This window comes from Chiloscyllium punctatum, chromosome 41 (assembly GCF_047496795.1).
Source record: "Chiloscyllium punctatum isolate Juve2018m chromosome 41, sChiPun1.3, whole genome shotgun sequence".
In the NCBI taxonomy this organism is placed as follows: Eukaryota; Metazoa; Chordata; class Chondrichthyes; order Orectolobiformes; family Hemiscylliidae; genus Chiloscyllium; species Chiloscyllium punctatum.
Genome location: NC_092779.1, coordinates 48,962,458 through 48,985,004, shown reverse-complemented (window position 1 = coordinate 48,985,004; position 22,547 = coordinate 48,962,458). Strand labels below are relative to the sequence as shown.

The 22,547-nt window shown below is 39.2% G+C and overlaps 1 protein-coding gene across 1 annotated transcript in view; it reads left to right on the top strand.

Annotated features, from left to right (window-relative positions):
* Nucleotides 1–293: 293 nt before the first annotated feature.
* Nucleotides 294–22,547, top strand: part of nup153 (nucleoporin 153) — a 76,798-nt gene continuing 54,544 nt past the window's right edge. Inside the window, exons 1-8 of the mRNA XM_072560885.1 lie at nt 294–606; nt 12,315–12,519; nt 14,861–15,115; nt 17,743–17,879; nt 17,977–18,108; nt 20,052–20,168; nt 21,385–21,429; nt 22,180–22,233. Of these exons, the coding sequence (XP_072416986.1) occupies nt 520–606; nt 12,315–12,519; nt 14,861–15,115; nt 17,743–17,879; nt 17,977–18,108; nt 20,052–20,168; nt 21,385–21,429; nt 22,180–22,233 (1,032 nt within the window). The 5' untranslated portion in view covers nt 294–519. The remainder of the gene's footprint in view (nt 607–12,314; nt 12,520–14,860; nt 15,116–17,742; nt 17,880–17,976; nt 18,109–20,051; nt 20,169–21,384; nt 21,430–22,179; nt 22,234–22,547) is intronic.

Below are 22,547 nucleotides of genomic sequence, written 5' to 3'. Positions count from 1 at the left end.
TTCACTGATTCGCTGGAGCTCACGTCAATCACAGTCGTGAGGCAAGGGATGGACAATGTAGATTTCGCAGACCTTTAGTCCCCACCCACCTCCGGCCTAAAAAAAAAATTGGTCCTGGGGTCGCGCAGGGGAGTGGAAAGGACTTGCGCTGATCTTCTTTCTGCTCCCTTGATCCTCTGCGGGTCTTTGTTGGGCGGAGCCAATGGCAGCGACCGGCGGCGGGATGACGCACGCGGCGCACGCTAGCTCTTGCGCGCACATCGAGCGTTGAGGGGAAAAACCCTTCCCCTGGAGGGAAGGCACTTGCGTGCGTGCGAGTGAGTGAGCGAGCGCGTGCCCGCACGCGGGTGGCTGGCTGCTTGTGCAAAGTGCGTGGTTGCGGGAGACGAAGGCAGGAGAGCGTGTGACGTTAGAGCGTGGATTCCCCCTTCCCCGTCCCTTGCCCCTCCCCCTCCCCCAGATACGGCTGCTAGGAGATAGAGAGCGGCGCGAGCGACTGGCAGGCAGACAGATTCAGACATGGCGGCGGCGACGACGGGAGGAGGAGGAGGTAAAATCCGAAACAAGAGACACCACATCATTAGCAAGCCTTACGCCAAGAACCAGGTATTTTATTTTTCTGTCGTCACTGTAAAGAAAGGATTGACAATCCGGACCGCCGGGTTTACCAAGCCGCTGCGGCGGCGGCGGCGGCTTCCTTGAGCCCCGCTTTTTCGGCAGAGGCGGTGTGCGCGAGCCGCGGCCTAGTGGCTGGCTTGAGCGGCCTGAGTGATTGAGGGCAGAGTCAGGACCAAGCTCGGGCCCAACCTATTCAAAAAGAAAAGAATCAGGCCTGAGCGGGGTGGAAGGTACTGATAACGAAGCGGTAAATCCCAACGGATCTCCCCTCTGGGTTTTATTTCATTGTGTTTACTTATTGCAAACGCTGTTGGGACGCTTCCCGTCGGCTCGTTGTTCGCTTCCGGTTGCATTCTCATGGCCGGCTGATAAGAGCGAATTTCTCACCCTTTTCCCGCCGACTCCCTCTCCCCTATCCCTTTACACGGTCCTGTTTGTACCCTTTCAATGTCCCGGTCCTGTTCTCAGCCTCTCGGGGTAGGCTTTCAGCTTGCTCCGGTTTGTCCGTCCTTTTCGCATGCCGCCATGGGGGTTTTGGCGCGGAGTTGATTTGTTCCTTTTAAAGTGGGTGTTCCAAGATGTTTCCGAATGCTAATATTTCTGTTGTGGAAGTTTGACGTGCAAGTGCGATTTGTGCCAGTACTTTCGTATATTAAAGTTTAATCAGTTTCCTCTTCTAAGATCAGCGTGAGGTTGGGGGTGGCTCAGCTGCGATTTTGACATGAGGACTTGACACACTGCCAATATCTGGAGTACTCCACTGTTGTCACGGATTTCTTTATAAATTTATATTTTGCCACAGTCGGCCGGACATTTTTCTTTCTGACCTTTGGCTTGTATATTGTCTGAGGGATTTGTATTTGAACAAACTGGTTTTAAGTTTGTTACATTTAGCTAGAACAGTATGAGAGGTTGTCAGTATCATGACCAACCAAATAGCATTTTGGTTGCTAGATCTGTCGTTTTGTGCTCAGAAATTAGTTATTCAAAACCTATCCTATTATGTTAGAGGTATTCAAAACTAATATCCACAAAACTTTTACGCTTGTTTCCGACTACTCAGTTGGGATATTGCTTTAGTGTGATTGGCTGTTGTGAACGATGGCCTTGCATTCAAGAAGGAAGTAGTACATAATTGGGACTCTGTAGGCTTATATATTACCACTTCAGTTAGATGCTCGTTCTTTAAGACTCAGATGTTACAATGATAAAAAAGTGAATTTTTTAAAATACATGGCACAAGCACTGACATCTTGAAGCACTTTGCAGTTACTAAAGTTTAGTCCTTGTAACGTAGAAAACCTAGCAGCCAATTTGTGCACAGAGAACATCCACAAACAAGTGTGTTAGGCTGAATAATATCTTTCTGATTTTCTTCTTTGAGCTAATACCATGAGATCCTTTAAGTCTCTCAAGTACAGCACCTTAATGATGCAACACTCTCTGGGTACTTTGCTGGCTTGCCAGTGTTGATTTTATGCTCAAAGTTTTGAATGATTCTTGAATTTGAAACCTTGTGGCTTTGTTGAGTGCCACCAACTGAGTTTCAATCAATCAACTCTTCAAATCACCAACTGTATCAATATTTTTGATATTCTGGAGAGAATTTTGCTTGTCAAAATGTGTATATTCCTGTGCATCCTGCATCTATGAAGTGTGCATCTATGAAGTGTGCAGCTATTTGCTAGTTTGAGGATTATGGTTATGCTTGCTGCATACACTCTTCTTGTAGTTCAACCCCACCCTTTACCCTTCAAATGTTCTCACCCCACCCCATTTGATCATTTGATCTTTCGCTCTTCAGTCATGTTTCCATCCATCCATTTGATTTCATGTACACTAACGTATTGACAGCAGCACAGATTTTTAGTATAGACATAGACTTGTGCTTTTGAACATGTACTTACAAGGTACCAAACTCTGATTTGTATTTGTTTGATGCCTTAAACCTAGTAAAAGATCTTATGCTTCACGAAAGCAATAACTAATAAAATTTAATGTTGCCACATCAGAAAATGATGCAAATATTAAAAGTTTGATTAAAAAACAGAGTTTTAAAGCTCCTCTTGGAGGAGGGAGAGGTAGAAAACTTTATGGAAGGAATTCAGTTTATGTCCCTGACTGCTGGAGGTGTGTCATTTATCGGCTGAAGGAGATCAGGAATTCGAAATGCACCAGGGTTCCAAGTTCTAAGTGAATGGGATTACTCTTCATTCGACCTTTCCTAACGTGATTGTAACCAGATTATCTCCAATGATGACCTCTCTTCCTACACAGTTATGCCATTGTTCAGAAGATCCATGGATGCCTCCTTTGACTTAGCAGCATGTTGCCTTCCAGTGACATCATCCTCAATCTTAGGTCAGCTTCCAGTTAAAACATTGATCAGGCTGAAGCCATTGCATTTGGGTCTCCAATTTAATCTTGTTAAGCCAGATTTATCTCGACCATGGCATTCTCTTCAAATCTGAACTGAGATTTTGACTTCAAAGCTTTAAATAGCACTCACGTTAACCTGTAAGATGTTCTTGTAACATTCTCTATATTTTTGTAGAAGCATGCTGAGAATTTAAGAGTCTTATTCACTCTTTTTGCAGGAAAAGAGGCATATGGATCATGTGCATGCAGCAGGGATTGGTTTAGAATGGCAACATGGTTGGTATAGACATGGTGGGCTGAAGGATCTGGTGCTGTGCTGCACTATTCTGTCTGTAATATTGCTTGCATCTATGTAGACCTTCCTGCTGCTGGTACTCAGCAATGTCTTTATTGCTTTGATTCACGTATGTCCAGGCTTGCTTTTGTCCTCTTCTTGCCTGTAAAGATCACCTCATTCAAAACTGCCTTTTATGTTCTATCTGTGCTATTTGCCCCTCTTACTAATCATTCCTGTCCTTGCTGACTTTGTCTCCTAATCCTCCAGGCCTTTAAATAAAAGAAATCACTTTGATCTCTTTTATATTTTCTTTCTTTGTCTCTGAAATCTCACCCAGCCCACAGCTTTTCACACTTAAATTTTCCATCCTCTGACCTTTGGTTCAAAATGTCTTCAGCTCTCTGTCCGTCAAGCTGTGTCAACCCTAACCTGAAACATTAGAAATATTTCAAAAGTATGAAGTAATTGGGGAGGTGGAGAAGGAATTGATGACCACTAGAAAGAAAGTACTAAGGAATCTAATGAGACTAAAGACTTATCAGTTGCATCTTAGGGTATTAAAGGAAGTAGCTATAGCAATAGTGGATGCAGTGGTTGTAATCTTCCAAGAATCCACAAATTCGGAAAGTTGGCAGAGGATTGGAAAACTACCAATGTAACATTATTCAAAGTGGAAGGGTGACTCAAATCAGTCAATTATATCCTGGTAAACTTAATGTCTATTATTGGGGAAAATGTTATAACAGATATAATAGAGCATTTAGAGATGCATTACATAATCAAGCAGAGCCAGCGTGGGTTTGTTCAGCGAATATGCCTGATTAAACATTAAATTCTTTTGAAGATGTAACAAGCAGGGTAGATAATGATAGAGTTTGATTTCCAAATGGCCTTTGATAAGGTACAGTACATGAGGCTTCTCCAGGTGAGCCCATTATATTGGAAGTAGTTTATCAGTATACAGCATTGGCTAACTGCTAGAAACCATAGAGTTGAGTTAAGTGATACATTTTCAGGATAGCAACCTGTAATTAGTGGAGTGCCTCAAGGATCATTGCAGGAGTCACAATTATTCACAAAATACCATGATAATTTGGCTGAGAGAAATGAATGTACTATCACCAAATTTGCAGCTGATACAAATGGGTGGGAAAGCAACTGGTGAGGATAAGACCAAGAGAACAAATTAGTGAGTGGGCAAAAAATTGTCAGGTGTCAATAAAATGAGGTTATACACTTTGGGCAGAAGTATTGAGTAGCTGAACATTATTTAAATGAACAAAAACTGCAGTGCAGAAGCGTTCAGAGGTTCTTGTGTATAAGTCATGAAAAGCCAGCATACGATTCGAATAATCCTGAAGACAAATTGGAGGTTCACTTATTTTAAATGGAGTAGAGTACTAAAATAGGGAAGTCCTTCTCATCCCATACAAGCCCACTGTTGGAACACTCTGCAATTGTAGTCCCCTGATCTCAGGAATGATATTGTGATATTGGAGGCAGTCAAGAGAGGGTTCATTAGGCTGATTCTGGGTTATGAGGGGTTTTGTTAAGAGGAGAGATTGAGTAGGATAAGCCTGTGCTCACTGGAATTTAGAAGAACAAGAGGCAACGTTATTGAAGCATACAAGATTTTGAGGGGGCTTGATGTAGTAGATACGGAGAGGTTGTTTTCCCCCTTATTGGAGTGTTGAGGACAAGATGGTGTAATCTGAATAAGAAGTTATTCACTTAAGACAGATGAGGATTTTTTTTTCCCCTTGAGGGTAGTGAGTCAAAGTTGTACTGCAGAGGCCTGTGTAGCTGTGTTGTTAAGCATGATCAAGGCTGAAATGGAAGATTATTGATGAATAAGGGAATGTGGGGTCATGATTAAAGTCAGGGCAGTGGAGTTGAGGATAATCAGATCAGCCATGATGTCATTCAATGGAACAGCAGGCCTGAAAGGCAAACTGCCTACTTTGCTCCTACGTCCTGTAGTCTCAACAACCAAAATCTTTATTTTTGAGATGTTTCTGAAAAACTCTATTTAGCTTATGATTCTTAAAGTTGTGAAGTGCTTTTTGCTGTAAACGGAAGAAGGTCAGGTTACTGATATTTTTGTTTGAATTGGTGATATGTTTAAGAAAGCAAAGTTGCTTCATTTCCCCTGACACTTTCTGGTTTCACTGTTGTAACATAGTTATTTTAATGCCTTACCTGGAAATCTATTGCCTGTATTAATCATTTTGTGAATTTTCCTGTATATGTTATTGATTTTTACAAGTTTGAACCTGTACCAACTGCCTAACCTAAAGGGGATTTTTTTTTAACATAATGTACTTTGACTGGTTTTTCCATTTTATTTGTGATGACAGCAGACTCCCCCAAAATACTGGTCGCATTAAGATGAAGCCTCCCAGCACCCCCCTTTCTCTTTCCCCCCCCCCCCCCCCCCCCCCCAGCAAAAAAGGTGTTCGCCCCTCCACATACCCCCATTCTGTCCCATTGCATTCAGGTATTTTGTGAAATCATAAATGCAAACTTGTCTTGTAACTCTGACCCAGTGTATTATAGCTGCTACAAAACTGGCCTCATTCAAATAGTTGTACTTATGACATTTGGCAACATATTTTAATGTGTAAAAGTGTTATGGATAATTGCAGTGGAAAGTCTGATTTGATTTTGAAACTAATAGTCCTTTTTTAGAAGTACTATATTCACTCAATGCCTCATTATTAAATATGAAGACCATTATACTTTGAGTTGTATATTTTAATATTTCAAACTTTGTAAAACTGACATCAAACTTATTAGTTATATCCATTATATTATTTGAAGTTATGACTTAGCAATTTGAAGGTAACCATTAAAGCATGGTTATGTATAGAAGTCACTTGCATGATGTAGCAAGATATAACTCCCCTTAATACCCTAACAGCAATGATACTTTGGACAAACGTTTTCCTAGAATTGTTTTATAAAAACATGTTCTAAATTGCTTTAGACCATAAGACATAGGAACGGAAGTAAGGCCATTCGGCCCATCGAGTCCACTCCGCCATTCAATCATGCCTGATGGGCATTTCAACTCCACTTACCCGCATTCTCCCCGTAGCCCTTAATTCCTTGTGACATCAAGAATTTATCAATTTCTGCCTTGAAGACATTTAACATCCCAGCCTCCACTGCACTCTGCAGCAATGAATTCCACAGGCCCACCACTCTCTGGTTGAAGAAATGTCTCTGCGTTTCTGTTCTGAATTTACCCCCTCCAATTCTAAGGTTGTGTCCATGGGTCCTAGTCTCCTCGCCTAACTGAAACAATTTCCTAACGTCCACCCTCTCCAAGCCATGTATTATCTGGTAAGTTTCTATTAGATCTCCCCTTAATCTTCTAAACTCCATTGAATACAATCTCAGGATCCTCAGCCGTTCCTCATATGTTAGACCTACCATTCCAGGGATCATCCGTGTGAACCTCCGCTGGACTCGCTCCAGTGCCAGTATGTCCTTCCTGAGGTGTGGGGACCAAAACTGGACACAGTACTCCAAATGGGGCCTAACCAGAGCTTTATAAAGTCTCAGTAGCACAACAGTGCTTTTATATTCCAACCCTCTTGAGATAATTGACAACATTGCATTCGCTTTCTTAACCATGGACTCAACCTGCATGTTTACCTTCAGAGAATCCTCAACTACCACTCTCAGATCCCTCTGTACTTTGGCTTTACGAATTTTCTCACCATTTAGAAAGTAGTCCATGCTTGTATTCTTTTTTCCAAAGTGCAAGACCTCGCATTTGCTCACATTGAATTCCATCAGCCATTTCCTGGACCATTCTTCCAAACGTCTAGATCCTTCTTCAGCCTCCCCACTTCCTCAGTACTACCTGCCTGTCCACCTAACTTTGTATCATCGGCAAACTTCGCTAGAATGCCGTCAGTCCCTTCATCTAGATCATTAATATATAATGTGAACAGCTGCCGCCCCAACACTGAACCCTGCAGGACACCGCTCGTCACCGTCTGCCATTCCGAAAAAGAACATTTTATCCCAACTCTCTGCCTTCTGTCAGACAGCCAATCCTCAATTCGTACCAGCAGCTTACCTCAAACACCATGGGCCCTCACCTTGCTCAGCAGCCTCCCGTGTGGCACCTTATCAAAGGCCTTTTGGAAGTCCAGGTAGACCTCAACCATTGGCTTTCCCCGGTCTACCTACTTGTCACCTCTTCAAAGAACTCCAACAGATTTGTCAGGCACGACCTCCCCTTACTAAATCCAAGTTGATTTGTTCTAATCCAACCCTGCTCTTCCAAGAATTTAGAAACCTCATCCTTAATGATGGATTCTAGAATTTTACCAACAGCCGAGGTTAGGCTAATTGGCCTATAATTTTCCATCTTTTGTCTTGATCCTTTCTTGAACAAGGGGGTTGCAACAGCGATCTTCCAATCATCCGGGACTTTCCGTGACTCCAGTGACTCTTGAAAGATCTCAACCAATGCCTCCGCTATTTCCTCAGCCACCTCCCTCAGAACTCTAGGATGTAGCCCATCGGGGCCAGGAGATTTATCAATTTTAAGACCTTTTAGCTTTTCTAGCACTTTCTCTTTTGTAATGGCAACCATACTCAACTCAGCCCCCTGACCCCCTTTAATTGTTGGGATATTACTCATGCCTTCCACTGTGAAGTCTGATACAAAGTACTTATTAAGTTCTCCTGCTATTTCCTTATTTCCCATCAGTAAGCTTCCAGCATCAGTTTGAAGTGCCCCAATGTCTACTTTTGCCTGTCATTTGTTTCTTATGTATTGAAAAAAGCTTTTACTATCATTTCTAATATTACTGGCTAGCCTACCTTCATATTTGATCCTCTCCTTCCTTATTTCTCTCTTTGTTATCCTCTGTTTGTTTTTGTAGCCTTCACAATCTTCTGATTTCCCAGTGCTCTTGGCCACTTTATAGGATCTTTCTTTATCCTTGATAGATTTCCTGACTTCCTTTGTCAGTCATGGCTGTCTCATCCCTCCCCGGATAATCTTTCTCTTCTTGGGGATGAACCTCTGTACGGTGTCCTCAATTTTACCCACAAACTCCTGCCATTTTTGCTCTACTGTCTTCGCTGCTAGGCTCTGCTTCCAGTCTATTTTCGTCAGTTCCTCTCTCATGCCCTCATAATTACCTTTATTTAACCTTTGGCCCTTTGATGCTTGTGATTTTTTTAACATTAATAAAGAACAGCACAGCATCACTCAAAGTTACTCAAGGTTATTATGGTATTATTTTTAATGAGAGTAGAATGGCTGTATCTCCTGTTTAAAGCATCTTGGGGTATCAATTCGGTGAGGTGAGTTCTAGCCTAAAATGAGTTGCACTTGGATTTGTGTACTTGAATTAACCCTGTGTCTTCTATCTTTGATTATGGACTTTTAAATGAGACATTAGTTTAAGTATCTCATAGTAAACATGATAATAACATTCAAACTCATGGCCATCAAGGTGCAGTGTGTATATCTATACAATATTCCTGTGCTGTACTATCAAATATTGTTAGAAGAATAGCATGTACAGAGCAGCAGTTAAGACTGGGGAGAAATACAGTGGTATACACTGTTAATTTTAGGAACATTGTTCATTTTTAACCTGTATCTAATTGTAAAGGATGTAGTTTCAAAGTTCATAGAAGTTGTATAACTCAAATACAGTAGACAGTGAGAAGGTAATTGACGCATTACGGGACCCAGTTTTGCACCATGTGAAGTGGGATGGAAGTATCGAAGGAGGGACTGTGGCCCATCTTGTGGAATTGTAAGCCAAGGTCTGTCTAATCCTCTGTACTTCCTAGCACCCTACCATTTGACCTTTGTTTTGTTAGTCCTCCCTAAATGTGTCTCCTCACAGTTTTCAGGATTAAATTCCATTTGCAGCATAAGCCCATCTGACCAGCCTGTTTATGTCATTCTGTCTAAGGCTTTGCTTCTTGCTGTTTACCACACCACTAATTTTCATGTTATCTGCGAACCTATTGAACATATGTTCATGTCTAAGTTCTGAATGTATGCAACCAATAGCAAAGGACCCTGTACTGAACCCTGTAATGTGCCATTGGGCACATGCTTCTCGTCTCTCAAACATTGATCAGCGTCCTTTGCTGCTTGCTGCTAAACTAATTTTGGATTCAATTTGCCTGGATTCCATGGGTTCTTACATGCTCTTACCTTGTCAGAGGCCTTACTGAAGTTTATGTCGACTATTATCAATTACACTACCCTCACCTGCAGATCAAGTCACCATATTGAAAAATTGGGTCATACTTTTTAGATGTAATCTCCTGACAATCCTGATTTTTCTTGATTGATCTTTGTCTCTAAGTGGAGGTTAAATCGGTCCCTCATTTTCCCAATTGTTTCTCTACCACTGGATTCACTGTCCAGTTGTTTCCTGATTCATCCTTATCACCTTTATCTGAGCCCCTGTCAGAGCAATGTCCTCCCTTATCTCCAGTGGAGGGAAATTTATCGACTTTTGGACTACAAATGCTTCATTCCTTTTGATACTGATTTGTTCGCATGTGTTGCAGTCCTCTTCCCTGATTTCCATACCTACATTGTCCCTCTTTATAGTGATACAAAGTACTAATTTAAACCCTCAGCGATACCCCAGCTCCTTGCACTCTTCGCCACTTATTCTCTCTTAACGGGCTCTACTCATTCCCTAGTTATTCTTTTGCCCCTGTTATACTTATAAAATGCTTTTGGATTTTCCATTATGTAACCCACCAATGTTTTGTCATGCCCCCCTTTGCTCTCTGAATTTCGTTTAATTAGCTTTGTACGCTCCTGTATGACTTCTATTTTGGCGCCTTGGTAACTGCCAAAAAAAAAGTGTTTACCGCCTTATTTCTTTTAAATTCCTTGACATCCAGGATTCTGTGGAGTTGTTGATCCTACTCTACTCTTTTTTTACAGAAACATGTTGGAGTTGCAATCTCTTTTAATGACTCCCACTGTTGTCAATGGATTTTCCAGTGAGTTGCTGCTGTCAGCCCATTTCTGTATAGATCCTGCCCTTTCACATTAACGTTGTCTGTCCACCAGTTCAGAACCATAATTTGTGGTTCAGCTTTGTCCTTATCTATCATAACCTTAACTCTTAAGAGTCATGATCACTATCACTGAAATGCTCCGCCATTGACATTTACTATTTGACTGGCTTTGTTTCCTGTAAATAAGGTTTAGCACTACCTACTCTCATAAGACTTCCTATGTGTTATCATAAAAGGCTCTCCTGGACTAAATTTCAGAATTTCTCCTTTCTCTCAGCCCAGTTTGACCCAGTTAATGTTGGGCAAGTTGAAATTCATTTATACTGTATATTTATCCTGTGATTTTTACACTTATGATTATTTGCCAATGCATTTGTCTTTCTATCCCTGAGTGATTGGAGATCTATATTATACCCCCACAAACTGATTCCACCTTTCTTTGTTTTTGTTGTACCCATATGATCTCATTTGAGGAACTTTCTAAGACATCATTGCTCTTTACTGCAGCCACTGACTTCTTGATCAATATTACAACATTACCTCTGACCCATTTCCCATTAAATTGCAAGTTCTGTCCCTGTCTCTGTGATAGTAAGGATATCAAATCACTGTCGATTTAATTAACATCTTAACTTATCTCTTACTCACTTGGAAAACTTGCAACAAAGTAAATGCTATCCAACCTTGTCTTGTTCCTTTGTGCTTGAACCTTCTTATATCTATATTCAGGCTGCCTTCTAGATTGAATGGTGGTTCTTCCACACTTGACTGCTCATTATCCTCTACTATGTTAACACTTGGTATTTCACCTCATGCAAAATCAGTTTAAACCTCCAACAACTGCATGTACAATAGTTTGGAATATAGTGTTTCAATTTAGGTACAACTGCTCTGGCTGTATAGGTCCTACTGTTCCAGAAATGGACCCAGTGCTTTTTAGTAGGAAGAGTGAAGAGAGGCAATATAAACTAAATATGGTAGTCTAATTTTAAGAGGTGAAACAGAAAAATGTAGTTGCTTTGAAGGAAAAAGACTACAGAATTCTTAGGTTTAGGAACTAATGTGAAGTTTGAAAGCCATGACATCATAAACTTTTGTAAATCTCTGGTTTGGCTCTGGTGAGCATACTCTGTCCAGTTTTGAACATTGTACTTGAGGAATGTGATGGCCTGAGAGAGAATGCAGTGAACATTTGCTAGAATGGTATCAAAGATGGAGAATCTATTGGGAGACACGAGAGAAAGGCAAGAGAATGTCTAAAATTGATGTTTGAACAATCATGTGTTTATTCTGAGTTAATAATGAGAAATTGTTTCTGATAGCAGAAGGATCGTTTATTGGAGTACACAGATTTAACAATTCGAAGAATCAGAGATGCAAATATTCTTAGTGTTTACATGATTTTAACTGCATTGTCTGAAAGTGTGTTAGAGATAAATTCAACACTGATCTTCAATGGGGAATTGAGTTAATGGTTGAAGGGGGAAAGTATCAATGCTATGAAGCAAGGGCAAGGCAGAATGTGATGCAGGAATTGGCTGAATGGCCTCCTTTTGTCCCTAATGGACCTACTCGTTCCATGGTTATTCTTTAGTTCCTACTGTATGTATAAATTACGTTCGGATTTTCCTCAATGTTACCCACCAGGGATTGACTGCGTGGCCTTCTCTTCTTAATTTTAATCTTTTTGAGAAGCATATTGTAAAATTAAAGTAGAAATATCAAGGTAAGCTTTAAAACATCAGGTTTTACTAACCTATTGCATATGTTAAGCTGTGATATATTATGCATAAATTCATAACTTAGCTCATTTGCCCTCACTTTTTCAAGTTGATGTAGTCTTTATATTCTTTGTTGATTGTGACTGGTATTTCACTAATCACCTTTTTGGATATCTGACAAGTGGTTCAACCTGGGGCAGAGCATACTTTTAATTCAGTCTGACTTTTAAACTGAGACAGGGAAACTGGTTGTTATATCTGGCATAATTTATGACAAACTTTGCTTGCAGGGAATCATTGGAAGAGTTACAAGTACAGTTAAAAATATTGTACCTGGGTGGCTACAGAAGTACTTTGGGAAAACATCTAAGTCAGAACCAGTTGAAGCAAGAGGGTCAATAAACAACCATGAAAATGATCCAATCATTGTAAATGAAACCCCATCGTTTGATAATGGAAAGCACCAACCAGCACCAACAACCAGCAGGACAGCAGGTATTTGCACAAGTATAAATTTATACTCTCCATTTAAATAGATGCTTGACTGTAAAGAAATGTTGGGTTTACATGTATTTAATTAGCATAATTTAAACAATAAAATATTAAGCATGTGATAATTTGATTTCCAGTATGAAATATTATGAAGGAACCAATTTGTTCAATTATGATAACTACCCTTCATAACCCTGAGGAGACACCCTTTCTTCCACCTTATTTAAGAAAGTTTAGATGAAGTAATGGTTTCGGTTTAGACCTTTGCTTGGTTGAAAACTTAAATACACTTTCTTCACGTTGTACAAGAATCAAATGTTTCATAACTACCAGCTTGAATTTTGATGTTGCCATGCAGGGCCATGGATGTGGTCCATCAAACCTCCTGAACTGTATTAAACCACAGCGAGTTGCAGGACTTACTGGTTTAACCCCAATATAGTACTATGCCAAATGAACCAACAACCTGATAGATGCCCTTTCCTTGTTCTCCAAATGAATAAGTAAGGAATCACCTTTAAAATGTGAGTGGTGTGTTTGATTTTTCACTGCTGCAAGTTTAACCCATTTTGCTGATCTGGTCTCCTCCAACAATAGAAAGTAGTTGTAGAGAAATAATTCAATCATTTAAATCTTGCTGTTTGTGCTTGTTTGATTTAAATATAGTTTTCCTAAATTACAGTTATACGTTTTGATGTATGTTGGCAGTGTTATCTGCTTCAACCAAAATCTCTAGTAATGCATTCCACAACTTGACAATGTGTGCAAAAACACTGTTTCTCAACAGCACTGATTTTATATTGAAAGGCCTCCTGTTCTTTGCCTTCATTGCAAGGGAATCGGAATACAGAGGTGAAGATGCCTGCTGTAAATGTGTAGAGGGTTTTGTGACCATATCTGTAGTATTGTGCAATTTTGGTCTTTTATTTAAATATAAAGTTGGATATGCTTGCCATGGAGGGAGTGTAGTGGAGGTTCACCAAACCAGTCAGGATTATTTTAAGCATAGAGATTGAGCAAACTAGCATTATTATGAATATCTGAACAAGGAGCAGGAGTAGAACATTTTGCACATGATACTCCTGTGGTCTTAATGAGTTTTGTTAGGTTCAACATTGCATCTCTCTTGTATGCTGCTTCAAATAATATCCTGGATTCCATTGGTCTTTTATGGCCTCTTCCACTGGAGGTGCTGCTTTTAATGGTTCGTGAACCTAAAATCCACCACTCCCCTCAAAAATTTCTGCTCATCCACAAAACTTGTCTTTTGCGAATTCAACTTTGTTTTTGCCAAACTTCTGACTGCCTTTTTCTTTTGGGCATGATCTTAAACCTTCTGCAACTTCATTTTGGTCCGTAATTATTTAAAATAATTCCTGTTGGTAAATTTGGCTGCTGCCCCTGCAGTGTTATAGCCAAATTATTGATGTATACAGTGAACAGAATACAATGGGATACGATCTACATCCAATCACTCAAATCACTGTCAACATTCTCTTAGTCTCTTTTAATTTTCCACCCTTTTACTCTCACTAATTCGATTCCTTTTTAATCTTACCTAATTACTTTCTGAAAGAACCTATTTGACAAAATAATATTCCAAAAATACCACTTGGTCTGAAATTCCTTATCCATTATATAATCACATCCTCAAAGAAATCAGGTTTGTCCGTCAGTCTATCAAAATCCATGTTGACATGATGACAATTCGATGCATGCCTAAATGTTAAATTGAAACTTTATTTAATAACTTCTCAGATTTCTGCTTATTTTCTAATAAATTCATTATCCTTGCCTTAGGTTGAAATAAATCTTTTTGCTGGTGTTAAAAATCTGCAATACCTTGCTATTTCTTAATTTTTTTTTATTCTTCTCATGTTTCCTCTTTATCCCTTTCACAAACTCTTCTCATTTAGTTGTGTTATTCTATGTGTGCCTTTTTAAATTTGTCTTATTGCTATCTTTATTGCATTCTGAAATTTGACACAGCCTTCCATGGTATATATTTATTTTTACAGTTTGTAGCATTTTGAAAAAAGATATTTTGTTACCTCATGTGTCTTTGTATCCCACCTCGGTTGATTCATCTTTTGTCTTTGTGTCCATCTACACCAAATCTTCCCTTTTTTACCAATCCTTTTCTGTATTTCCTAAAATGCATACTAACCTGATTTTTTTTTTACTTTGCACAACTGCTCACTTTACAGCCAAGTTTCGTTAGTGTTATAATGGTAACTCATGATCTGTAAGAGGGGAATAACAGCATCATGTTAGAATTGTACATGTGCTGGCTCAATTTTTAAAAAAGAATTAACATCTTCCATTTTACTTTTCACTTTCACAGTAAGCACAACATCAAGCAAATCTGCTTTAAATTTCTCGGAAATGCTTCTCCTGCGACCAGCTCTCAGTCGAGCACACATTAATTGTGCTGCACTAGATACTCCAGCGCATGATTGCCAACCATCCACATCCTCCTCTTTTCCTGTTGGCAGTTCAGGGTTCTCACTGGTAAAGGAAATCAAAGATTCTGGCTCGCTACATGAAGATGATAACATCTCCACAACAAGTGGTTTCTCTTCCCGAGCTTCTGATAAGGGTAAAGAATTCTCCTTTGCAAGAATTTTAAGGTGTAACAAACATTTGTACTTTCAAACAGCTTATTTCATAAAGTTTACTATAGTTACGGTAACCTTTACATATTCTCTCCATTATATGATTGTTGAATAGCCTTAAAGTTTGTGTTTTAGGATGGAAGAAGCATCTTTTACATGTGCATACTTAACTTTAGGTTCGACTGATGCTTAAATATTGCGCGGGTCTTGATTTGTTCCATTATAGGAAGGGCATTTAATTCAAGGAAATGGTGCAATTAACAAAACTTATGAAAGGTACAGCAGAAATGATGAATTTCACTGGGCTAGGGTAAGAAAATATCTAAATGTGATTTAGAACAATTGGCAAGGTTTTGACAAAGGAAAAATCATGTTCAATCAATTTATTACCTTTTTTTTTAAAATGAGTGACCTGCACTATGGATAAAGGTGTTTGTGTGGACATACTACATTTAGATTTCCAGAAGCATTGATAAGATGCCACATCAGTGGTTACAGAAAATAAAAGTTCAGTGTGTCGTGGATAACATATTGGCATGGATAGAAGATTGGCAGACAAGAGTGTTCATAAATGGTCTTTGGTAGAAAATGGCCTCATGTTTTACAATTTAGATCAATGCCTTCACTCCCTTCATTTAAGTCATTGTTGCTGAATTTGCATACAGTACCAAGATGGCTAGGGAAGTTTGTTGTGAAACAGACATAGGACGTTGCACAGATGTAGATAAATTGCAGTGAGTGGGCAAATGTCAAACAGATGAGGTACAACACAGAGAAATGTGAAGTTTACTTAAGCAGGGAGAATCAAAAAGCACAATATTACTTAAATGAAAAATGAATGTAGAATTCTGAGCCACAGGTGTTTAGTGCGAGAGGCACAAAATTTAGAATGCAGGATTCAGGAAGCTATATGGGGTACTATCCATTTATAGAGCGAGGATATTTGAGACCTTATCTTGATTACTGTGAACTTTTAGTCTCCTTGTTTATGGAAGGCTGAAAATGCATTGGAGGCTTGTCTTATGAGAATAAATTGGATAGAATAGGTTTGTTTTTATTTGGAAGAGTGAGGGGTGATTGAAGTTTATAACATCTTGAATGGTCTTGACAAGGTGATCATGTGAAGAGTGCTTCCTGTTATGGGTCAGACCAAGAAGCATTCTTTTTAAAAAATTTTGGGTGAGAGATGAGAATGTTTTTGAGGGTTGATCAATTTTGGCGCTTTTTTTGCATAAAGAAGATGAAATAAGCAAGGCTATTTAATATTTTAACATGTGTAGGTACATTCTTGGGCAAGGGATCCGATGCAATTGCGAATATATGGGAATGTGAAATTTAAAATAAACCATTCAGGAATTATCTTACTGAATGCTGGAGTAGGTTCAAGGTGTTGAATAATCTTTTTGTACAACTTATCCCAGGTTCGATTCCGGCCTTGGGCAACTGTCTGTGCGGAGTCTGCACCTTCTCCCTGTGTTTGTGTGGGTTTCCTCTAGCTGCTCCGGTTACCTCCCACAGTCCAAAGATGTGCAGGTCGGGTGAATTGGCCATACTAAATTGCCCATAGTGTTAGGTCAGAGGGAAATGGGTCTGGGTGGGTTTCTCTTCCGAGGGTTGGTATGGACTTGTTGGGCTGAAGGGCCTGTTTCCATACTGTAGGTAATCTAATCTAATCATCTCCTGTAGAGAGCCGGTAAAGGTCAGAAAGGGGATGATGGATGAATTACAGTTTTAGAACATAGAACAGTACAGCACAGAACAAGCCCTTCAGCCCACGATGTTGTGCCGACCACTGATCCTCATGTATGCACCCTTAAATTTCTGTGATCATATGCATGTCCAGTAGTCTCTTAAATGTCCCGAATGACCTTGCTTCCACTATAATAGTAGTATTGTCCCAGTTGAACTCATGTTGCTTGTCATGTCATGACAAGCCAAACAGAGAACCGCCAGGGAATTCCCAGAGGCATGGCACTCATCCACAGATTCAATCAATAAGCACATTGACCTGAACCCAATATACCGGCCATAGCAGCGGACAGCTAGAACTGACAGCCGGAAGCGGCATACACAAATCACTATAAATGCCGGAGGAAAGATCACAGAAGCGCTTCACAGGAGGCTCCCAAACACTGAGGATGTCACTAGACAGGGGACGAAACGTCTGCAACACAAATTCCCAGCTCGGCGAACAGAACCACAACAACTAGCACCCAAGCTACAAATCTTCTCCCAAACTTTGAATGGTGAAAGGTGCTATGATGATTCGTTTTCTATGGTTTTTTTTTTCTTTCTCTGTTTTTCTGGAAAGAAAATTGTACCAACTCAATACTGGAATTTAATTCACCGCCCTAATATGGCCAAACCAATTACTCCAGTCTGCAGGGTTTCATGGCCTCAAAAATGCACAACATGTGCATTGTTGTTCCGAACATTTTCAGAGTGGATTTGCCTACTGTCTCATGTATTTTTGCATTGTTCCATCTAGAAATATGGCTCAGTAATAAAACTGACTGCCTTTATACTTGCATTCAAAGCGCACCATCTCTTTAATGATTGGAAGCTTGTTTGTAAATTAAGGTTTTATTTTTATTTGTTGTAAATGTTGCAGATGTGATAACATCAAGGAATGCATTACCACATTTGTGGTCCCCAGATGGGGAGCGGTCTCATTCCGTTCCCCAGCAACCTGCTGTGAGCTTGAAAAAGCCATCTTTTAATTTGTCTGCATTTGGAAGTTCACCTCCAGTAAGTACAATTACGAAAAATTGATGTTGTTTGTAATCATTAAATAGTCACCATATAATGTAAACTTGTGAAATTCAAAATACTCTTGCTTTTCCAGTCTTTTATTAGTACTTCTTTACTAAATTCAAGCCAGCTTGGGGATTCTCCTTTCTATCCTGGCAAGACTACTTATGGTGGGGCAGCAGCAGCAGTAGGAAGAACTTCTCAAACTCGAAGTACACCGTATCAGGTAAAGCGAACTGCTGAATCAATGGTGCTTTTCTCTTCGTGTTTCTTTATCTGCATGTTTTTGTTCTTTGACATGAAAATCAGTGATTGAAAAGGATTATTTGAAGTTGGGGCTGAAGGGGTTGGCTTATGAGGAGAACTTGTCCCTGTATTTGCTGGCACTTAATAGTGGTGAGCTGATTGGAATTGTGAATTTCAGGGCAGTTTAACAGGTAGGTACTGAGGGTGTGATTATCCTTGGATATTTTAGAGCCATGGTGGACAACGTGATTTTAAAATAGGAAGTCTCCTGTTTAAGTTTGAGGTGCAAAAGTTGTGATCCCATTCAAATCATCTATGATCTTTGTTGAACGGATTAACAGTCTCAAGGTACCTTTTATTTTGAGATCCCACTTTTTAAAATCGCTGCTGTAATTCAAAATATAACCCCGACTTGCGTCAAACAGACAGATCTACTTGTCTAAGAATTTATAATATTTGCATCTTCTGTTATATGTTCATTTTCTTAAGTAATGATAAATTTCTCTAAAGTAGACCGCTTCAGTACAAAACTCCAGGGTCTGATGGTTCCTTGACTTCCATGCTGGTTTAAAACACAGTTTATAATTTTAAAACGTTGTGTTGATGAGATAATCTTAGAATTATTTTTGTACTACTGCCATGGAGCTTTGAAAAGAATGCACTGACCCATTTTTAGATATTTTGTAATCCAACTGTTCAGAGATGGTATCTCACCTCTGGAGCAGGTGTCACTTGAATCGAGTGTAAATGCCACTGTATCGTGAGTCAGTGTAATGCATTTATTTATTTTTACTTTTTGTTTCCAGAAGTGTTATTACACAGTACAGTACTGAACACTTTTTCCCACCAACAAATCACCTGTTTTTTTAGTCTATTAACCAACACCAGCAGTAAATCATTTCTGTTTTCCAATTAATTTATTTACATGCAAAGGTCATTCAGGGCAAAGCAGACCAAGGGTGAAGGGTAGTGACCCATTTATATATTAGAAAACTCACATTAAAACCCATCCCCTGTTTGACCTTATGGGTTACTTAATGTTGATTTATGTTTGGCTCGCAAAAAAGATTTTCGCTTGTGTGGTGGTGTAAAAGATGAAATAAGTTCAACTGAATTGACATCTTCTTGATTTTGTATTAGGTGCAAAATTGCCTTAGAGTGTTGCATAAAGTAGTACCAAGCTAACTTTCAAACACAAGCAGTATGCCAGAGCACCTTCAAATTTCACATTGTACAAAGTTTGGCCACTTCTATGATTGCAACAGCCATAGCTCTTCATTACCTGGAAATTTTTTTGGAACATCCTGAAGTGTTGGAAGGTGCTATTTAAGTGTACATCGGTTTGTTTATATGTTTAAGTATAAATGTTTGGAGCTGTATTTGAGTTCATTGGACAGCATCATGTATTTAATGTAACTCTGTACAGTTTATTTGCACAGTTCTAAAAGTAGATATTGGCATCAAAAGTAGAAGCATGTGTCCACAGGAGCACTACGTTATTTGTTCTAATGTGATTTGCACATGGAGGAAAAATGCACATGCCCAGTCAATCTGGAATGCAATTTTGACTGTATTAAATTTCTTGAGAAGGATTCTGTGGTGTCCAGTGCACCTGTTTTCTGCCAGTCAACACACCACCGCCATGGTTCAAATGCATGTGCCTTGTTTCTGTACAGAACATGCAATATTGAGATGGTTCTCGCATTCACACAACAGATGGAAAGGGAAGGAAACACAACTTATTAATGTCTTTTAATAACAATATGTACTGCAAATCCCCCTGCAACCCTGAGTCCCCCCGAAGGTTTGAACAAGTGTCAAGTGTTTGTACCTCTCATTAGTTTTAAATATAGGACAATTAAGATGAGAGTTTTCAGGCGTGGTTCTACATATTTTCACAACATTTATGAATCTAACCACCAGGTGCCAATAAGGAGACAGATGAAAGCAAAGCCAGCAAGTTCACCATCTTATGGAGTGACAAGTGCCACTGCCAGACGTATCCTTCAATCTTTAGAAAAGATGTCAAGTCCTTTAGCTGTAAGTTTTCATATTACTGAATGGGTTCCACCAAGTGATTTGAACTTCATAAGTCCATTGTCCTGTAAAATATCCGAATTATTTTGGATGCAGTTATGTAATTCTAATATCAAAAAACCTGCACTGCAAATAGATTAATTGTCATTGGCTGAGTTTCCAGGTTTGTCTAAGTGTAAGTCTAATCCTTCTTATATATTCAAGATGCTGTGGATACTGGAAATCTGAAATCAAAATCGAAAGTACTGGAGCACCTGTGGAGTGTGAAACACAGTTAATGTTTCAAGTCCAATATGACTACTTTATATTACTTCGCATTTTTTTGTTAATGTGCTGGTGTTCCCAGCATACAAACAATTCCTAAACTGTTTCCCATCTTGCAAGAATGCCCAAACAAAATCTCCAGCAAAACAATTCTGCATCACAATTTATGTTTCTCTTGGTTCAGTCATTTCATTGTGCTAAAGAATTAATAGAATCCGTTATTTAAATCTTACATGTTTACATCTAAAATTGGTCATAGAAATAAATCACTTTTTGAAGGATTTATCTCCGTGTGTACTTCAATTCCATGCGGATGCACTAGTCAGAAGTTTAATACTTTGGCATTTGCAATTTATGTATGGTATTTTTTATTATATTTAAATAAAATGTTTTGTAAAGTTTGTGCCATTTAGGTACAGGCAATATTTGCTAACCTAGCCACTGATGCCCACATCTTGTGCATTTTTTAAAATCCTTTTTTTAACAGACAAAATATGACATGACACATTAAGCATAATGCTGACCCCCTTTTACGAGTAGGGAATTATGATGAAAGCAAGGCACTTCGCAAGGAACGAAGTTAAAGGGAACCACAATAAGATGTCAGAGAGTGCTACTTGAAGTTGTGATAAGTCTTGGGGGGCTTTTGGTGTGAAGAGACTTGAAAGAGACAATGATGTTAGATGAGGTGCATTGGCTATGCTAAATTGCCTTGTGGTGTTCAAGGATGTGCAACATGGGTGGGTTAGTCAATGTAAATGTGGGGCTGGGGAAATCTGGGAGGAGGAGCTTGGTCTGGGTGAGATTCTCTTCAGGGGGTCGGTGCAGTCTCGATCAGCCGATTGGTCTCTTTCCACTGTGTGGAGGTTCTATGATCCTAACAAGGGGAATAAAACCAAATACTTAAATTATTGAAGGGAAAGCCGTTTTTAAATGTTATTTTCTATGCTTTCAGGATGCTAAAAGAATTCCTTCAACAGTGACAGCTCCATTGTCCATAGTAAGTCTCTGGCAGTTTTCTATGAGAATTGGATTTTCTTGGCTTTCACAGCATTGTCTTGAGATTTACTTTTCATTTCCAGGTTTACTTTGCATTAAGTTGCCCTAAGCTTGCTTTATAAATGTTGTCAATTTATTCTTTGAGAGATTCTAAATCTTAACATAATTGGCATATATTCTGTTCTGTTCGAGCTAACCTTCCCTGCAGTTTTAAGATATTAACAATGAACATCAATTAATTTATTGTAAGGCATGTTTTGATATTCTAAGAATCTCAAAAAATGCTGTTAGTATAGGACTTCTGTCATTGGATACCTGGAAAATTAAGAATTTCTGTAAGCTTGCAGCCTCTTTCAGCTCTTTAAACATAGAGGTCGTTCTCCTATAACGCTTTCTCCTATTTGGCTTTAATGTGATTCGTGAAACACAAACTTTTAAAGTGTGTGTTGGCAATAATGTGATTATTTTGCCAACATTTTGAACGATTTTTGTGTAGCGTGGGATCGCTCAGGAAAGCAACTACCATGTAACAGCAGAGCTACCTGTATTTGAGCACCAGAACTACTTACTTGATTGCCACTCGTGGGATATTCAATATAATTTTGCTAACAGCACTCAAGCTCAGTGTGTTGATTAAAATTGTTTATAAGAGGGGGCAGAATAATTTAAAACTGCCTCTCCCTCTACTCTTTATCTGAATTAATATTTTATTCTTCCATAGCTCTGATCATGCTTATGCGTTTTGTTTCAGTCCTTGGAGAAAAGTACCATTGATGCAACTGGTTGGCAGTCAAAAGTGAGAAAGGTAGAATGTTGTGCAACCTTTATTATAAATGTGTACATTGTCTTTGAAGGTCTGACTTGGAAAATGTAACTTGAAAGGGGATCTTTTCTACTGCTTTTTCTTTTTTAAAAAAAAGTGAGCTGTATTTTCATGTTGAATCCATATAAGTTTGATACATTATCTGGCAACACTTTATTCATTTTGTCTTTGAACTAGGGGATGGAGATTTCTTTAGAGTCATAGAGGGGGGATCCAAGATGGTGGCGACCCAGCAAGTCTGAGTCTATAGTGCTCCTCCCAAGACTTGGGTGAAGTGGGTCACCCACCCCCACCAC